Raw genomic sequence first — 19,192 nt, 5'->3', positions numbered from 1 at the left:
CTGTTAGAACCAAGTCATGGTCCATTTGGCAGAGATAATGAAAACAGAAACACTGTTGCTTTAAAGGCTATGGAGTGAAATTTGTTCCATTATTGTGACAAATAACATATTTGTAAATGGAAATAAAAAAATATCCAGAAGTTAAAATTTTGAAAAACATTTAAATAAAAAAGAATTTTATAGATACATTTTTCAGTTTTCTCAGATTTTTTTTTTTTCATTTTTTCAGCCATACTCTTCATATAACATTTTTTTGTGCCAAACAAGTAGTTTAGTTTAAATAAACTAAAAAAAAAATGAAATGTTGTGTGCAGATTTTATATTTTCAATTTATATCATATTTTTGCCGATATATTTATTTTTTGATTGAATTTTCTGATTACATTCTTTTCAAATTTTATTTTACTTCCCACATTCTCGTCAGGTCAAGCCCAATCCAAACGCTCATTGACCAATAAAAATGTTGCTAACTACGATGCAGACCAATAGAAATGCGTTTTGACTCTTCACTCCAGAGGTCCCCAAAACTGAGGAGCGTGTGAAATTAAACGTAAAAATAAAGCAATTTGTAAAAATCAATCTTTAAAACATAAATCTAAAAAAAAATTATATAAAATATTTTAAAGAATAAAATATGAAAAACTTTAAAAATAAAATGTTTATTAAATCTGGAAAAATCTACAAAGTTTCTCTCAAAACCTGTTTTTTTTATGTTTTTTTTTAATGTTTTTTTTTTTTTAATGTTACATTTCTGGATTGCATTTTTTTTTTTTTTCTATTATCTAGAAATAATGGAACAAAAATCACTCCATAACAGAATAGCTTTTTTTGTAGAACAGCTGCACTAAAATGTTGAGTAAATTTGACCAAAAAGGAGGTATTTTTTCCTCTTCTAAAAGTAGAAAAAAAGCCCAAAGCGTTTTTTTTTTTTTTTTGTATTTTCTGTAGATGTGCCGTTAGTGTAACAGCAGCTTGACTGATACCAGCTGCAGGCCTGGATCAGCAGCCCAGTCGTGTATAAACATCCACCATGTAACCATTTGCTGAAAACATTGAAGGAAACATTCAGGAAGGAACCTGCAGACCCACTTCTGTTTGAACAGAACCTCTGCAGGACTTTATTCTTCTCATGTGGGGGATCTGATGGGTTTCAGATACACCAGGAGTCTGTGAAATAGCACCATGTGAACATGTGGGCGTGGCCAGGGCTTGACTGACGTGTGATATGCCCAATCAGAAAGTTCCAAGCCAGTGGAGTTCTGCAGTTGGTCCATGAAGGATGTGTTGGCACCAGGCCGAGCTGATCTTTCAGTCCATTTAGCAATCACACATAATATATATTTTATAGATATATTTATATATTCTATTAAACATCATAAGCACTGTCATCTATACAATGTTTACTGGAACCATCTTTTTTAGATTAAAAACTATCTTTTGGAAATGTATTAAAAAAAATGCTGATGAGGGATGAGCTGTTTTTTCGTTTTTTTTATGCTCACTCTGATCACTTTTACATTTTCTAGCAGCATGCTGGACAGTATCGGGGATATCAAAAACAGCTAAAGCTTTAAACTTAGTCGAACATGCCGAAGAAAAGCAGAGACGCACAGAAGCTCAGGGGGGGAACAGAGAAAACCGCCTTCACCAGAAAGCAGAGACACAGAGCTGGTGGTACATGAAGCTAAAGACACTGAGTTTTTATCCTCTCCCATACATTATTATTATTTTTATTTTTTTTTTACTTTAAATTTAACTACAAAATTCTCACTGGAATAAAAGTTGCCTGCAAATGTGCTGACCTATGACCTCTCCCGCCACCAGCACTACAGCTAACCTGACTCCGCCAGATGGATTTGCTCCGCATATCCATCTGGAAACCTTCCGTTGAAGTAATTTTGGGAAGGGGCGAAAATACTGGTTAGCTGATTGGCTTATGTTGGTGATAGACGAGCCAAATAAACCAATCAGATCAACGAAGCATATGACGTACTAACAGAGCGACGACGAAGAGGAGCCAATTGATAGATCAAACTCTTGCCGAAACCAGTCGGGAGACGAGCAAAAACATCTTTTCCTCTGAGAAAAGCCTCCAGAGCAGTGTTTTGCTCTTCTTTCAGTGAAGAAATACTCTGTAATTCCGATAAAACTTGCTCGATAGCCACGCTAACGCTAGTTTCACCGGCTGAAGCCGCCATGTTCTTTAGACTGAACTGTCGCGCTTCTCGTTGCGTCACACCTCAACCCGCCTCAAAGTCAACGCTGATTGGACGTTCGTTTGGTGAACGGCTCCAAATGTTCTTCAACGGAGAGTCTCCAGACTGATTAGCGAGTGAAATCTTGAAAGCTCGCGAGATCAGGATGGTCTCACGAGGCTAGACCGAGACACCTTTAGCCAATCAAACGGTCCAACGTCTGACCAGTCATTCTTTTGTCAAAGGATCGGACCGGATCTCTGGTATTAGATGTGTTTCCTTCATAAATGTGCCCATAAAGATGTGAATCTGCTGCCCTCTGCTGGTTAGGCTGACTGAACCTTGGTAACTGATAGAAAGCTCTGTCAGGAAAACGCTGCTAGTCCACCGACCGCAGCAGAGGCCATAAAACCCAGCACTGCTTGACGTGTTGGTCTGAAGCAATCGTGCTCCAAACTCCACGGAAAGGTGTCACCATAAGAAATTTCAAAGTTCACCACCAGCTCTGATTTCTCTGTTTTTTTGGCGAGAGCAGGGAGGAGGCAAGAAATATATACGACAATTTCAAATACTTGTGCACCAAATAGACATAAACTCGCTTCAAAGCTAGAGGAAGTTTGTAACATTCATAGTTTTTTAGCCATTGCATCACCACAGCCACACGTCAGCGGTCTAGTTTGATTGGCTACACAACCTGAGGGGAGTTGATTGGTTTGATTTCAAATAAAAAAATTAAATATGATTACGATTTTGTGTGAAAGAGATTCTTGGAGCATTTAACCAGTGGAAGAAGTTCAGAACCTTTACAGTAGAAAAACCGACCCACTGATCAGACCGTGTCAAAAACCTAGAGTCAAAATTAAGCTGCTTAAAATGAGGTTAAGAGGGAGAAATAGGATTACTTATACTTTAAATCCAAACATTTCTATTTCTTTAAAATGTTTCCCAAAATAGAATATGAGGTCCATACTAAGCGATATATAGGTTTTTAAATTCCCAAAAAATAAAGTTAAAATTTTGTCATTGAGAGTTAAGTCATAAATTGATGAGAATATCATAATCCTACAAAATTAAAATAATTTAAGAATATAAAAAAAACATCATAACATGATGAGATGTAGTATTGAGATAATGAGGTGGTAACAATACTAAAATAAATTGATGACATTACAAGAATACAGTCATAATATTACCAGATTAAGGTCTTAATCTTACGAGAATATTGTCCCAACAGTATGAGAATAAAGTTGTTTGTAAAGAGATTAATTACACAATATTGCCAGATTTAAGGAGTGGCCTCCTTTAATGTGAACACTTACTAGAAAGCTCCGTCCTTCTAGGTTAAAATGTTCGGCTGAACTGGTGATAATGGTTGATAACTAGATCAAGCTTTCGTCTTATTAAAGGCATTTTTTATCCAGTGATAGATCAAAAAGTTTTAATGCAGCCTTAATACTCCTTTGTAGTTTTCCGGTTTTATTTTGACTTTTCATTTTTAATCATTTAGAGTTGAAACTGGTTATATTAGAGCCATATAGAAATTCAGTTTATTCTCTAAATTCTATTTGATTAGAATTTAGTTATTGAAATATACTGTTTATTTTATTAAGCATTTGGTTAAAACTTGTGGTTATATCACTTAATTAGGCTCCTTTTAATGTCCTGTGTTTAGTTAAGGTCACGTGCAGTTTTGCTTTATGCTAGGTTCAGAATGCAAGCAGCAGGAGCAGCAAAAACGCGCGTACTGCTTCATTTTTTATGCTTGTACAAGCTTAGTTCTGACACACAGCTGAAGCATTTCGAAGCGTTGGGCGCAGCTACCCTATCCTTTCTTTGCCTGTAACAATGGCAGCTATATTTGCTGTTATAAGTGGGCAAAAAGTAATTTTCATATGTTTTTAAGTGAGAAAGTCAACCTGAAAGTTCATCCAGATTACCATCCTGCCTTCAAATATTGTTTCTCTGTTAGATTCGCTCAAACCCCCGTACACCGGCGGTGCGCAGTCACTGGAAATCCCGTTCGACAGCAGCCTCAGGCGTGGTTTTCCGCTACCGTTGGTGGCAGCTGGAAGTAGATGTAAGCATTTTTCACGCACGTAATCCAAACTGCAGACAGCAGAAAAATAAACTAGAACATATTTTGCAGGTTTCTACATTTTAAGTTAATTTAGGCGTCAATAAACTGTTTCAGAGGAGTGATCATAGCGCTCTGTATCAGCAGCGCTGTTTCCGTCTCCCTGCCAGCTCCCAGATCAGCTTCTCTGATTGGTTGATATGGCGTGTCCAGCAGAAAAGTTCAAATTTTTCCAACTCCAGAAGCTGCGCCTATAGCGCGTCAACAATTGACTTTGCATGTAAACTAGCTGCTTCTGCTGCTTGCAGTCTGAACGTAGCATTAGGGGTGAGCATGGCAGAACTTTAGAAGTTTTCATGGAGCAGGACGAGGAGCAACAGTTTTCTCACCTTTAAGGTCATTTGTAAATTTGACTGTCACTACAGATTCTTTCTTTTTCGCGTTTCGTAATAAACTGAAGTGGATTTTTTTTGTATTCGTTTTGCTTCAGTTCTTAAGAAAGGTAAACAAGTCAGAAACTTGAAGTCCTGCAAGAGTGGCAAAGATCGTTTTTATTGTCAGGAAAGAAATTTAGCCACTACAGGTTGGTTGTTTTTCTTTTATATAGATTTTCACTGATAGTTTTAAAGTGTAAACTTTTAATGAAGAATTGGATAAAACGACCAAACAGGAATATGTACCACGATCAGATCGCTAGTATTAAAGAATTCAAGTTGTGCTGAGGTTGTTTTTATCTGTGACTTAGGTTGTGCAGGTCCTTAAAGTGCCATAGTAATAAAGTCATGTGGTACGACGCCTGCTGTGTTTGCTATTCTACCTCAAATGAAAGATTACACCCTTCCTCTAAGATTTGAGTCATTTTACTTCCATCATAAATTAGTCTGTTGTTATTAAATGAAAGGTCTGATGTAAATATAATTTTTGGAAGCAGCAACATTTCCACATTGCATGTTGCAGAAGAAAAATAAACGTATCAAAGAAATTTCTGCAGGAAAGTCGAGATTCATCCTCCAGCTCTCCTGCAGAAACACTTAAACCATCCAGCATCTTTAGACAACAGGTGGCAACAAAAAGCTGGATAAGTGATGCTTTAGCTGCATTTTCTTTTTTTTTTTTATACAAGTAATACACAAACACACAAGCTAGCAGCGATGCAAAGCAACAGACGCCGTCTTAGAATCCACAGCAAGCTCAAACACAAGAGTGTTACAACCAGGAAACAGTAGTTTGGTCTTTTTTGATTTAAATAAAGCATCTAAAGTATATTTCTACATTTAATCAATTAAAAAATACCGAACATTTCAATACTCTAATATTAATGCTCACATTTATATTGTGCTCATTGGGTTCTATCTTAATATATCTATATATGTATATATGTATACATATACATTTCATATATATATATATGTATACATATATATCTATAAATGTATATAGATATCTATATATATGTATTTCTGTATTTATTCATAAAAAATGTGTTTGCGTTTTTGTCATTTTTCTTTCTTTTTATAGGCTGCACCTCCAGCGCTCAGTGCAAATAAGTCGTTAGTAATGTTTCCAGATGCAGTCCTGATCACCGAGGTTGATGGGATCATGGAAGGCAGTATGTGGTCAATGAAAAGACGTAATGAGGCTAACGGGTAGCACCACTGGGAATCCAGAAGGATTGCCCACTTCAGAACTTCAGAAGGGACGATAAACCCCCCCCAAGAAGAGGCATCTTCCCAAACGGTCGGAAAGGACAGCGAGTTAGCAGTGGTCTGATTATCCTACACTATATTGCCAAAAGTATTTGCTCACCTGCCTTGACTCACATATGAGCTTAAGTGACATCCCGTTCCTAATCCATAGGGTTCAATATGACGTCGGTCCACCCTTTGCAGCTAGAACAGCTTCAACTCTTCTGGGAAGGCTGTCCACAAGGTTTAGGAGTGTGTTTATGGGAATTTTTGACCATTCTTCCAGAAGCGCATTTGTGAGGTCGCACACTGATGTTGGACGAGAAGGCCTGGCTCTCAGTCTCCGCTCTAATTCATCCCAAAGGTGTTCTATCGGGTTGAGGTCAGGACTCTGTGCAGGCCAGTCAAGTTCATCCACACCAGACTCTGTCATCCATGTCTTTATGGACCTTGCTTTGTGCACTGGTGCACAGTCATGTTGGAAGAGGAAGGGGCCAGCTCCAAACTGTTCCCACAAAGTTGGGAGCATGGAATTGTCCAAAATGTCTTGGTATGCTGAAGCATTCAGAGTTCCTTTCACTGGAACTAAGGGGCCAAGCCCAGCTCCTGAAAAACAACCCCACACCATAATCCCCCCTCCACCAAACTTTACACTTGGCACAATGCAGTCAGACAAGTACCGTTCTCCTGGCAACCGCCAAACCCAGACCCGTCCATCAGATTGCCAGATGGAGAAGCGCGATTCGTCACTCCAGAGAACGCGTCTCCACTGCTCTAGAGTCCAGTGGCGGCGTGCTTTACACCACCGCATCCGACGCTTTGCATTGCACTTGGTGATGTATGGCTTGGATGCAGCTGCTCGACCATGGAAACCCATTCCATGAAGCTCTCTGCGCACTGTTCTTGAGCTAATCTGAAGGCCACATGAAGTTTGGAGGTCTGTAGTGATTGACTCTGCAGAAAGTTGGCGACCTCTTCGCACTATGCGCGTCAGCATCCGCTGACCCCGCTCCGTCAGTTTACGTGGCCTACCACTTCGTGGCTGAGTTGCTGTCGTTCCCAAACACTTCCATTTTCTTATAATACAGCTGACAGTTGACTGTGGAATATTTAGGAGCGAGGAAATTTCACGACTGGATTTGTTGCACAGGTGGCATCCTATCACAGTTCCACGCTGGAATTCACTGAGCTCCTGAGAGCGACCCATTCTTTCACAAATGTTTGTAAAAACAGTCTGCATGCCTAGGTGCTTGAATTTATACACCTGTGGCCATGGAAGTGATTGGAACACCTGATTCCAATAATTTGGATGGGTGAGCAAATACTTTTGGCAATATAGTGTAGGTCCAAAGATCTCCTGTAGAAATTCAGAGCTTTAATTTACCTCAGAAGGTCAAGAAGGTGGAGTGATGTCCACACACTGCAAAAACGATCTAGAAAAAAGTTAAAATGTGGTAAATTAAGTGTATTTACCATCAATTTGAGTGGGTAAATGAGATGATCTGCCAAAGCAATGAGGATTTTTACTCTTATAATAAGATAATTAGATAAAATGCAATTCAAATAAGAATTCTTATTTTAAATGTAAATTATCTTGTTCTATTAGCAAAATGTCTCTTTTACCTTCTCAATTCAGATCAAATGCACTTATTTAAAAAAAAAAAGACTTATTTAGGTTTTAAATCAAACTTAAGATAAACGACTAAACCCGGAAATTCACTGGAACAAATCGAAATCTAGATAAGTCATTTATTCTCAAAATAAGTGCATTTGTTCTTGGATTCAGGAGATAAAAGATCCATCTTGTTCCATTTTGCCAATGGAACAAGACAATTTACATTTAAAACAAGAAAACACAATTGCATTGCCTTATTTCAAGAACAGGTTATTGAATTATTTTATTTTAATAGTTAAAATACAAATTCCACTGGTAAATTCTCATTTATAAACTCAAATTAAAGGTAAATACAAATTTTACTTATTCCTGCATAATTTTTCCAGTGCACAGGAGTATTTAACCTCTAAAGTTGGAAATGCACTAGAAAAAACGATCTGGAAATAAGTAAAAATGTCTTAAATTAAGTGTATTTACCCTTAATTTAAGTAGGTAAATGAGATAGTTTGCCAATGAGTATTTTTACTCTTCAAATAAGATATTTAGATAATATACACTTGAAATAAGAAATACAATTGTGTTTTCTTATTTTAAATGTAAATTGTCTTGTTCTATTGGCAGAATGTCTCTTTTACCTCCTCAATCCAAGAACAAATGCACTTATTTTAAGAGAAAATTACTTATCTAGATTTAGATTTTTTTCCAGTGTGCATCAGCTACTTTAGTCCAGCAGTAATGATCTGCTGACGAAGTTTAGGACCATCAGGTCTAGAAGACCAAGAATTTCCATGGGACATCCCAGCCTTCATAGAGACCACTGAAAATGTAAAGGTTTGGCTTTAAACTCTTAGAGAAGACCAAAAGGGTAAGGTGTTTGACTAATTTACCAAAGACCGGGGGATTGAAAGCTCTCCTACCATATAAGCTCCAGACAACGAGGAAGTACCATCCACCTGCAGAGGTCAGAGCCAAGCCTAATGCCTTCATGCTTCAGAACTGAGAGGTGGATGACTGGCCTACAAAGGTCCATCACCTTCAGGATGTCAGAGGGAACTCTCGTTCCGGACTGTGGGGGCTGTATTGCTGCCTCAGAAGTTCTAGAAGCATGAACTATTGTAGGAGTCCAGGTAGGCTCATCCTGATGTTCTCTGGAGAACTTCTTTGTAATGAAAACTGGGTGAAGAGTTGATGGATGAATACAAAGACAAGACCCTGTTAAGTACTGGTGGTCTTCAGGAGACGCTGCCCTTTCTTAGTGGATGTCGGGGGGTATTTTGGGTTTAGTGGTACAGAGTGTTCAGGGTCTTTGACCCTGTGGTAGAGCAGCCACCGTAACTCCTGACTGAAAAAAACCCGGGTGAGTTTAAGGATAGCTGGTCACTGGCGCCTGTTTCTGGGCCAGCCGTCGCAGCTCCTCCCGGATAGCCTTGATTAGAGACGCAGAAGTGTGGGCAGACGGGGAGGCGTCCTCTGGTGGGTATTCTGGGGTGGGTGAGGTTAAGAGGAGGGGTGGAGCCGACGAGTCCCGCAACGAGGAAGTGGGCATTTGAAAAACAGACGAGGAAGAGAACTCAGGGTACGACAGCACCTAGAGGAAACAATACTGAGTTAATTCACAGAGAACTGCAAAAGGATGTAAGAAGAACAACTTTAACTTTTAATTCCCCCCTGATGGAGAATAAAGGATACAATGCTGTAACATTTTAAGACAATAAATTTAAATGCTTCTTCCGCCATAAAAACAAAATACCTTCCAATAGTTCCAATAGAAAAACCAGACTGACAGCAGTAAAACTAAACTTAGGAGAAAAGCACCAGTTTGCTGTCAGAAGAGCATGTGAGCGGAAGAAATATGGTGGAGCACAGAGCGGATTTCGAATCAAAGGCCGATGCGCTCACGTCAATTAAAAATGTTGGATTATAAAATCTGTAAAATAACATTTATTTGATTTAAGTGTGATAAAAAATATAAAGACATACACTAACTATACTTAATACAGAGTGGGTTTACATAAAGTGATCGTCATGGTAAGAGCCTGTTTTTGAAAATGGATGGCATACATGCATTATACGCTATTATCTAATTTGCAATGGGATGCAAAGTGACCTTTTTTAATGTAGTGTAGTAAAGTAAATAATTAATAGGAAATGCAGGGAAACATGAATGGAGCAAGGTATTACGTTTAGTGTTGCGCTGATGCCATTTTTTGGCCCAGATACCCGATACCTGGCTGTGCAGTATCGGCCGATACCGATACCATCTGTTTGAAATGTATATGAGTGTGTAAATATGTAGACTACATACTATTTGGATGTAAAATAATTGCCATCATGGCTTTGTGAAGCTGCTGCCTACCTTTGTGAAGCAGGAAAAAGACCAATACAAAGTAATCCAGTAGAACTTTTTATTGCCTACCTGGAATGGGTGACAATAGTTGAATAAACTTTTGTTTCTCAAAAGGTATCAACACCCTATTTCTTGGTACTCGACGATACCGATACCACCATTTTAGTGCTGGATGGGGGCCCCACCCAATACTGGTATTGGTGCAACCCTAGTTACGTTAACAGCTGGGACACAGTGCAATAATTTAACAGCCAGTTAAATAAGACAGTACAAATGTATCGGTCACATCATTAACCAGGGCCCTGGCATAATTACATGAAGGAAAATGCCTTCTTGTGAAAATTTGAGCGGCAGTAACATTAAGGTGAGCACGATGGATTTTGAGTGGAGCGTCCGGGCACAACTTTGAGAGGCGGAACGAATGAGCGAACATCCTCCTGAGCGGGAAGTGGGAATTTGCGCGGCGCTCAGCTCTGGCTGTCAGTACCATTTCTGGGAAGCCAGAACTATCCAGGCCCAAACAGATGACCGTCTACGGAGGTAAGATAACTGATATAAAAATGTATGTGTACTTCTCTGGATTTAAAGATGTAAGTCAATGAATTTAAATAAATGTAATATTTGTATGTGTCCCTTTCTTTTTTTATGCAAACATAAATGTGTCATCGGACATCTCATCTGTGAGAATACAAGATTAGACATTAGGAATTAAAAGTTACTACTTTGCAAAACTACAGATATAAATTAAAAATGTAGAAGTACACATCTACAATCCCTGAGGAAAGCTTTGCCCTCCTTACCAGATGGTGGCGGTAAGGCAGCAGGAGGTTGTTTGGCAACCACATTTCAAATGAGAAAAAGATGACAATGGCCGTTTGTCAATATGTGAAACTTCATCAGTCTCAGCACTTTTCCAGTTAACATAAACACAAGACCGAGAACGCACAAAGTACCCAGATGTTGTTTACGCCCCTCCCTATTTACCCAGCATGCATCAGAGCAGACTTGTCCCTTCTTGAGATTGACAGCTGTCCCAGAATGCACTGCTGCAGCAGCTTTCAATGGAGCGCTCACAGAGGTCAGAGTATTAAGTTAAAAGTTCTCTTTTCAGTTGCCATTCTTCAATAACAGTACGTTTTAAGATAATTTCAGGTGAAAACATTATACTTTTAAGCTTCACAATATGGTCCATTTACTGAGTTAGTGCGTAATAAAAAAAAAAAGTTACGATATTGAGAGGACCGCCAGAACTAGCGAACCTCTAAGGCTAACGGCTGCCAGGGCTAACGTTAGCCGATCTGCAGCAGCCCTCTCTCTGCATAGCCATGTGTGAAGGACCGCTGGCTTTGATAGCTATTTTTTTTTTCTCCTTTTTTTTATTTGGCAAAATGTTCATTTGATTTGTCTTTATCTGACTGTGTTAACCATTATTCCCCCACTAAATGAGCCGAGGGTCTGTTGACATCATCAGTACGCTTCTGTTCCCATTGTCCGATATTTATACTATGTGCTTCCGTTCTCTCCGAGTCCACAATTGCCTGTGTTCTTCTCAAGTACTTTGAGCAATGTTTCCACTAGCCTTCTGGAAACACTGGCATCAAGCATGCCTAAACGATTGTTTGAAGTCATCAACAAGAATGGTGGAGCTACTCATTACTGAGTCCTTTTTTTTTGACACTTTGATTTCTGTTTTGGAGGGTTTTCGGGTTTTTTTGAGCAATGGTCTTAAACTTTGATCAGCTGAAAAAAATAGCATTTGAGTGTAAATGCAGTTTTCAGAAAATTCCCCGCTCAAAAGTTCTTGTCTCTTGCACTGATTTTTTTTCTTTAACATTGTGAAGCTTGCATTTTGCACTATTGGATCTTAAAGGGATAGTTCGGGATTTTTGACATGAATCTGTATGGCATCCCCATCACCAGTGTCATGCAATCACACTGACTTACCCCTGGCAGCATCCTGTGAGCAGAGTTCTCGTCCAGCTTTGGTCAAGCCGAAAGTAGTCCGGCAGGTTTGCTAGACCCAGCGAAATAAAACGTTTCTCTTCCCAAAACATTATGTGTTCAAAAGAGTGATATTTTTGCATCCCAAAAACATCGTAGTGGAAAAAGTCACACGTCGTTATCACTTGGTCCTATTTTCTCTCTGTTCGTATCAGTGCGCGCCAATGCAATAACACGTCGTTATTGTAATTCTTTACTATCAGGAAGTCCACAAACTGTAGTTAAAAGCCTTCAGCTGATCCAAAATGCTGCAGCCAGAGTTCTAATGAAAATTAAAAAGAGAGATCATATCTCGCCTATCCTGGCTTCTCTTCATTGGCTTCCTGTTAAATCCAGAATAGAATTTAAAATCCTCCTTCTCACATATAAAGCCTTAAATGGCCAAGCTCCATCTTATATCAGAGATCTGATTGTTCCTTATGTTCCTAACAGAGCACTTCGCTCTCAATCTGCAGGTTTACTAGTGGTTCCTAGAATTTCTAAAAGTAGAATGAGAGGCAGATCTTTTAGTTATCAGGCTCCTCTCCTGTGGAACCAACTACCAGTTTTAGTCCGTGAGGCAGACACCCTGTCTACTTTTAAGGCTAGGCTTAAAACTTTCCTTTTTGATAAAGCTTATAGTTAGAGTGGCTCAGGTTATCCTGAGCTATCTCTATAGTTATGCTGCTATAGGCTTAGACTTTTGGAGGACATAGGGACCCCCATTTCATCATTCTGCTTCATTCTCTCTCTGTTCTCCTATTCTGCAGAATCTGTTAGTTCAATCTCTAACCTTCTGCTCTCTCTGCTTTTCCTCAGAGTAGCTTTGCCTCGTCTCTTCCTGTTTGGCTGTGACGTCATCCTGGAAAGAAACATCAGCTGTGCTGCTTCCATCAACACCCTTATTTATAGATGTTGGAGATCGGCCTGTTTTCCAGTGTGGTCCTGTTTCTCTGACCATGACTGAGTGGATGTGCTCTCTTCGTCCTCTGGCATGGGAGCTGCCTTGGAGCTTGTCTGCCTGGCTGTGTGTTTCCTGGACGGGCCGCCTTTTACAGCTGCTTTTTGTATCTCTGCTTCTGTCTCATTGAACCCCAGTCGGCCTCAGCAGATGGCCGCTCACACTGAGCCTGGTTCTGCTGGAGGTTTCTTCCTGTTCAAAGGGAGTTTTTCATCTCCACTGTCGCTACAAGCATGCTTAGTGTGGGGGATTGTATTTGAGTCAATGAGTCAATGCAATCAACTGGTTTTCCTTAGATAGAAAACTTTGTATCGATTTGACTGTATGATCTGGTTGAACTGTAAAGTGCCTTGAGATGACATGTGTTGTGAATTTGGCGCTATATAAACAAACTGAATTGAATTGAAGCTCTACTTTGAACCTTCTTAAAGGGATAGTTCGGGATTTTTGACATGAATCTGTATGGCATCCCCATCACCAGTGTCATGCAATCACACTGACTTACCCCTGGCAGCATCCTGTGAGCAGAGTTCTCGTCCAGCTTTGGTCAAACCGAAAGTAGTCCGGCAGGTTTGCTAGACCCAGCGAAATAAAACTTTTCTCTTCCCAAAACATTATGTGTTCAAAAGAGCGATATTTTTGCATCCCAAAAACATTGTAGTGGCAAAAGTCACACGTCGTTATCACTTGGTCCTATTTTCTCTCTGTTCGTATCAGTGCGCGCGACACCATGACCTGACAGCTAGGGCCTACTAACCTGACAACAGCCAGATGCATGTCTCGCTCCGCCTAGCTCCTAGCTGGGCGGAGCGAGGCATGCATCTGGCTGTTGTCAGGTTAAGGGCCTACCTGTTTGATTCGCGATTGTTTACTACTGGGGAAGATGTCTGACTACGAGAGCGACGAGGAAAACATCGACTTCCACTTAGAGCCAAAGGGATATCTTTATGAACCCGAGTACACTGACGATTAACTTCGACAAATGGAGTTAGATCGGGCAGAAAGAGAGAGGGTGGACAGAGAAGTGATGGAAGCTGAAGCCGGAGCCGCAGGAGCCTCAGCTGGAGCTGCGATATCCAGGGTGGCCGACAAATCATGGTGCACTTGTTTCAAGTGCAAATTAATGCAGACAGAGGTGGAATGCTACTGTTGCCACGAGTGGGATTTAGTAATGCCCGAGATACAGAACCTTTCCATTGATGAGGATGTCGGAGTTGCAGCAGCTGCTGTCTGCATCACAAACAACAGCGACTTCCCTGCCCTCCTCAAAGTTGAGCTCGCTGTCAGAATGACGGCGCGCACTGATACGAACAGAGAGAAAATAGGACCAAGTGATAACGACGTGTGACTTTTTCCACTACGATGTTTTTGGGATGCAAAAATATCGCTCTTTTGAACACATAATGTTTTGGGAAGAGAAACATTTTATTTTGCTGGGTCTAGCAAACCTGCCGGACTACTTTCGGCTTGACCAAAGCTGGACGAGAACTCTGCTCACAGGATGCTGCCAGGGGTAAGTCAGTGTGATTGCATGACACTGGTGATGGGGATGCCATACAGATTCATGTCAAAAATCCCGAACTATCCCTTTAAGATCCAATAGTGCAAAATGCAAATTCTTGCAATTTTTTGACTGGTCTTAAGATTTTAATCAGGAGTGTACATACTTAGCGAGGACACAAGTCCGTACTCCCATTCTTGCGAATTGAGAAACGGCCACTGATTGAACGTTCTGCTGTTGGTGTGTTGAAAACAACAGTCGAACAAAGATATAACGTCCGATCGATGGTTCCGTTTCTGTGTTTTCTTGGTGGCGGGCGGATAACCTTCAAGTGCATTACTTCCACCATCTGTTCAGGAGTGGAACAGCTTCATCAGGGGTCACAGATTCCTACTCTTTAATATATGATTCATACTTATAAATTGTGATCTATAATTATATTTTTGCAATGTTATAACTTTTATTATGTAATTTCTAAACTAGTATTCTAACAGATGAAATGTCACATGTATGAATGAGTTGGCAAAAAGGAACAAAAGTTTATTGACTATTTCAGACACCTAGGTATAAGTTCTCATTGACACTGATCTTACACTATTTTACGAGTCTGTTATAACAATTTCTTCTGACCTGTCTGAATTTCTGTCTCCTCTTACATGGAGCCAGTTAACCAATAGGTCTGGATGTTATCAATCTATTTCATGACTTACACTCTCTCTGCTGCCTCCTGGTCTGGACAGGTCCTGGTCTGAGTGCTGCTGGTGCCAGCTGGAGCCAGTGGGTCCAGACATACTACGACCTACTCCAGGGTACGCGCTAATCTGACTGGACAGCCCCACCTGTGTCAGATGGTGCAGCTGAGCCCCTGCAGGGTGCAGAATTAGCCGAGAAAAGATACAGACAAGACAAAGTGAATCATTTCATCCACAGAAAAGCAAGCGAATAACTGCAGAGTTAAAAAATCTGGGCCCGTATTTACAGAGAGATCTTAATACTTCCTTGCAGGAAGTTTTAGCTTCAGAATTAAGAAGCTACTTGCTGTCTTTGTTTCCTGCCAACAGATATCAACATCTACATCAATGCATTGAGAAGAAAACTATATTTTAAGAGTAATAATAACATTAAAGGAGCATAGCGCAAGTTCCAGAACTTTCACATTAGACTGGCGACCATTTAAAAAGACACCAGGGTGTGAGGGAGCAGAGGAGTGGAAAAGTCTAAGGGGCTGGTTATCTCGCCTCGCAGTGAGGTTGTCGCAGATATTTTTGATTTATGCCCAATATTGAAGCATGGTCTCCGCTGTTATTCTATGCCACCACACAAGAGGGACAATCAGGAACTAGCTGTTGGTCTAGATACGGCCGAGGCGGTGAGGAAGAGGGGGCAAGTTTGTGCGACAAAGGAGGGACATGGGGGTGAAATAGAGCGGGGATCCAGGTGGAAAAAGGGTCCCAGCGTTCTCGCGCACCTCGCTCTTCTAGCTGGTCCATCTTCACAAGTTGTTTTCCACAATGGCGGTCATACAAACAAAACAAACCAGTAAGGTACCAAACAGGAAATATGCATAGTGTAGAGCGGATGTAGATTTGACCAATCAGAGGCCTCCTGTCTGCGTTCACCTATAATTCTGGAGAGGTGCAGCAGAGTGTCTGCGGACGGGGCGGGGGCATGTTTGCATTCACTGAGACACACAAGCAGAAAACCTGGTTTCCGAGTATAAATTAGAGACTGACACGGGAGTGGATTTTCACTCCTGTCCCGTCCCACTCCCACAGAAAAAAATTGTGTCCTGTCCCGATCCCGGGCCAGAGTAGAAATCTAAATCCTGTCCCGTCCCACTCCTGGTGAAATTTCTCCCATCCCGCTCCCATTCAGAATGACTCCCGCTCCTGCACCACTCCCATTCTTGTTGTTTTTGAGCGCGGGTGAAAAACTCAGAGCGGAAGCACTGTTGGTTTTTGGGTCGTGTAGTTTTTTTTGGCTCGCATTATAGTGTAGGCTTCCAGGAAAAAAACTACAAAATGGCGGCACCAGTACTGGATTTTTTTTCTTTCTATTTCATTTTATTTTTTGGCATCGATCCTAGTTTTTTTAGTTACTATTGGTTTGCTTCCACTCCCATCTGCTCCCGTTAATGTTTAATCCTGTACCGTCCCAATCATGTGATCGTTACTAATACTGACTCCCATCCCACGGGAATCCCACGGGATTCCCGAAAAAATGTCAGTCTCTAGTATAAATCAGCCTTTATTCTGACTCCAGTCTTGGACTTTTCGTCCAAATGTTTTATTTCCTCTCACCTGTGTGGAGTCTGTTGTTTGTGTTCTCTTGCTAATGTGTCAATGGCAGAAGAGAGTGAAAGTAGCCAGAAAATACGAAAATATGACCAGTGGATGAATTGATCCACTGGTCATGGAATGGTTAGACTACTGCACATATATTCAAACTAACATTAATACATATAAGATCTTCTGTCAGGGTCAGGATTCTTTTTAAATACGGGCCCAGATGGTTTACTGTGATTTCTTTAAATCTTGTGACTGTACCTGTACTGCCCCCGACAGGTCTGGGTCTGGAGGATGAAGGCGGGTCTTCATATTTTCCCCTGTTGGAGTAAACAGATTCTTGCAGAGGTTCTCCAGTAGAAAGGAATCCTCCTGAACCCAGGCCCTGTCTGATTGGAACAAACACGCTGGGTTAGTGTTGAATCGGGCCACGTTTCCAGACCTGAACCTGTGTTAAAACCTCCAGATGCTGACCTCTGCAGCAGTCCCTGGATGGATTTGGGCGAGATTCCCAACTCTGCATATCTCTGCAAAATGTAAAAAAAAACAACTGATAAACATGAAGTAGTTAATCTCAGTGTAGAGCACATATGTCAAAGTCAAGGCCTGCATTGAATTCTTTATCCATTGCCCCCTGGATGATATTTAATTACTAATAGAACTGGCCACAGCCGCTGGTGCTGTGACTTTGCAGGCTACCGTTGCATTGTGGGAAATGGACACAGCAGGTGTATCAACTACGCAATATAAGGCAGTGGTTTGGATTTTACGCCGAGGGTTTCAAACAAAAGGCGCTAATTTGTAAAACGTTGTTAAAAGTCCGTCCGTTTGTTTAGTACCACATTACCCATGATGCATCTGTTCATTTTGTAGTTCTAGTTTCACTAGCTGAGCAAGTTGTGTTTTCCATGCTTCTGGGTGGTTCGGTGGCACAAAATCGCATCCACCATTAATCCTTTAATCCAGTGTGTATGAAACCTGTGTGCGTTTCTTACGATGTAAGCTCGATATTGTGTTTTTTCTGTCAGTTTTATCCCAGGACGTAAATTTTTTCCTTTAGTTTCTCTGGTTACTGACAATGCAAGAGTAAACTTATAATACCTCAAGTTCTTTGTTACACTTTGCTAGATATATTATTAGTAAATGAGGGCATTGCCGTTTATTTCATATTTTCTGATGGTTTTGTCAGTTAAATCTTTATTACCTTTGACCAATAATGCATGTGTGATGTTATGGCGCCCTCCAGTGGATTTCTTTGGTATTACAAGCCAATTTCATCCGGCATCTACAGGTGCTGGTCATAAAATTAGAATATCATGAAAAAGTAGATTGATTTCAGTAATTCCATTTAAAAAGTGAAACTTGTATATTATATTCATACATTACATACAAACTCATATATTTCAGATGTTTATTTTGTTTAATTTTGATGATTACAAATGACAACAAATGAAAATCTCAAATTCATCATATCAGAAAATTAGAATATTGTGAAAAGGTTCAAAATTGATGGCCCCTGGTGCCACACTCTAATCAGCTAATTAACTCAAACCACCTGCAAAAGCCTTTAAATGGTCTTTCAGTCTAGTTCTATAGGCTACACAATCATGGGGAAGACTGCTGACTTGACAGTTGTCCAAAAGACGACCATCGACACCTTGCACAAGGAGGGCAAGACACAAAAGGTCATCGCTAAAGAGGCTGGCTGTTCACAGAGCTCAGTGTCCAAGCACATTAATAGAGAGGCGAAGGGAAGGAAAAGATGTGGTCGAAAAAAGTGTACAAGCAAGAGAGATAACCGCACCCTGGAGAGGATTGTGAAACAAAACCCCTTCAAAAATGTGGGGGAGATTCACAAAGAGTGGACTGCAGCTGGAGTGAGTGCTTCAAGAACCACCACACACAGACGTATGAAAGACATGGGTTTCTGCTGTCGCATTCCTTGTGTCAAGCCACTCTTGAACCACAGACAGCGTCAGAAGCGTCTTGCCTGGGCTAAAGAGAAACAGGACTGGACTGCTGGTGAGTGGTCCAAAGTCATGTTCTCTGATGAAAGTAAATTTTGCATTTCCTTTGGAAATCAAGGTCCCAGAGTCTGGAGGAAAAGAAGAGAGGCACTTCATCCACGTTGCTTGAAGTCCAGTGTAAAGTTTCCACAGTCAGTGATGGTTTGGGGTGCCATGTCATCTGCTGATGTTGGTCCATTGTGTTTTCTGAGGTCCAGGGTCAACGCAGCCACATACCAGGAAGTTTTAGAGCACTTCATGCTTCCTGCAGCTGACCAACTTTTTGGAGATGCAGATTTCATTTTCCAACAGGACTTGGCACCTGCACACAGTGCCAAAGCTACCAGTACCTGGTTGAAGGACCATGGTATCCCTGTTCTTAATTGGCCAGCAAACTCTCCTGACCTTAACCCCATAGAAAATCTATGGGGTATTGTGAAGAAGAAGATGCAATACACCAGACCCAACAATTCAGAAGAGCTAAAAGCCACTATTAGAGCAACCTGGGCTATCATAACACCTGAGCAGTGCCACAGACTGATC

General features: G+C 40.7%; 1 protein-coding gene across 4 annotated transcripts in view; it reads right to left on the bottom strand.

Annotated features, from left to right (window-relative positions):
- Positions 1-8,212: 8,212 nt before the first annotated feature.
- si:dkeyp-27e10.3 (UPF0606 protein KIAA1549) overlaps positions 8,213-19,192 on the bottom strand; it is a 44,922-nt gene continuing 33,942 nt past the window's right edge. For all 4 annotated transcript variants that reach the window (XM_038301474.1, XM_038301475.1, XM_038301476.1 and 1 more), the window contains 4 exons: positions 17,118-17,170; positions 16,905-17,032; positions 15,069-15,223; positions 8,213-9,157 (listed from right to left, as the gene is read on the bottom strand). In XM_038301474.1, coding sequence (XP_038157402.1) covers positions 8,933-9,157; positions 15,069-15,223; positions 16,905-17,032; positions 17,118-17,170 — 561 coding nt within the window. In that variant the 3' untranslated portion in view covers positions 8,213-8,932. The remainder of the gene's footprint in view (positions 9,158-15,068; positions 15,224-16,904; positions 17,033-17,117; positions 17,171-19,192) is intronic.

The sequence above is a fragment of the Cyprinodon tularosa genome, unplaced genomic scaffold (assembly GCF_016077235.1).
Source record: "Cyprinodon tularosa strain WSP-4 unplaced genomic scaffold, ASM1607723v1 ctg469, whole genome shotgun sequence".
Lineage (NCBI taxonomy): Eukaryota > Metazoa > Chordata > Actinopteri > Cyprinodontiformes > Cyprinodontidae > Cyprinodon > Cyprinodon tularosa.
This window is presented reverse-complemented; position numbering and strand designations above follow the sequence as displayed.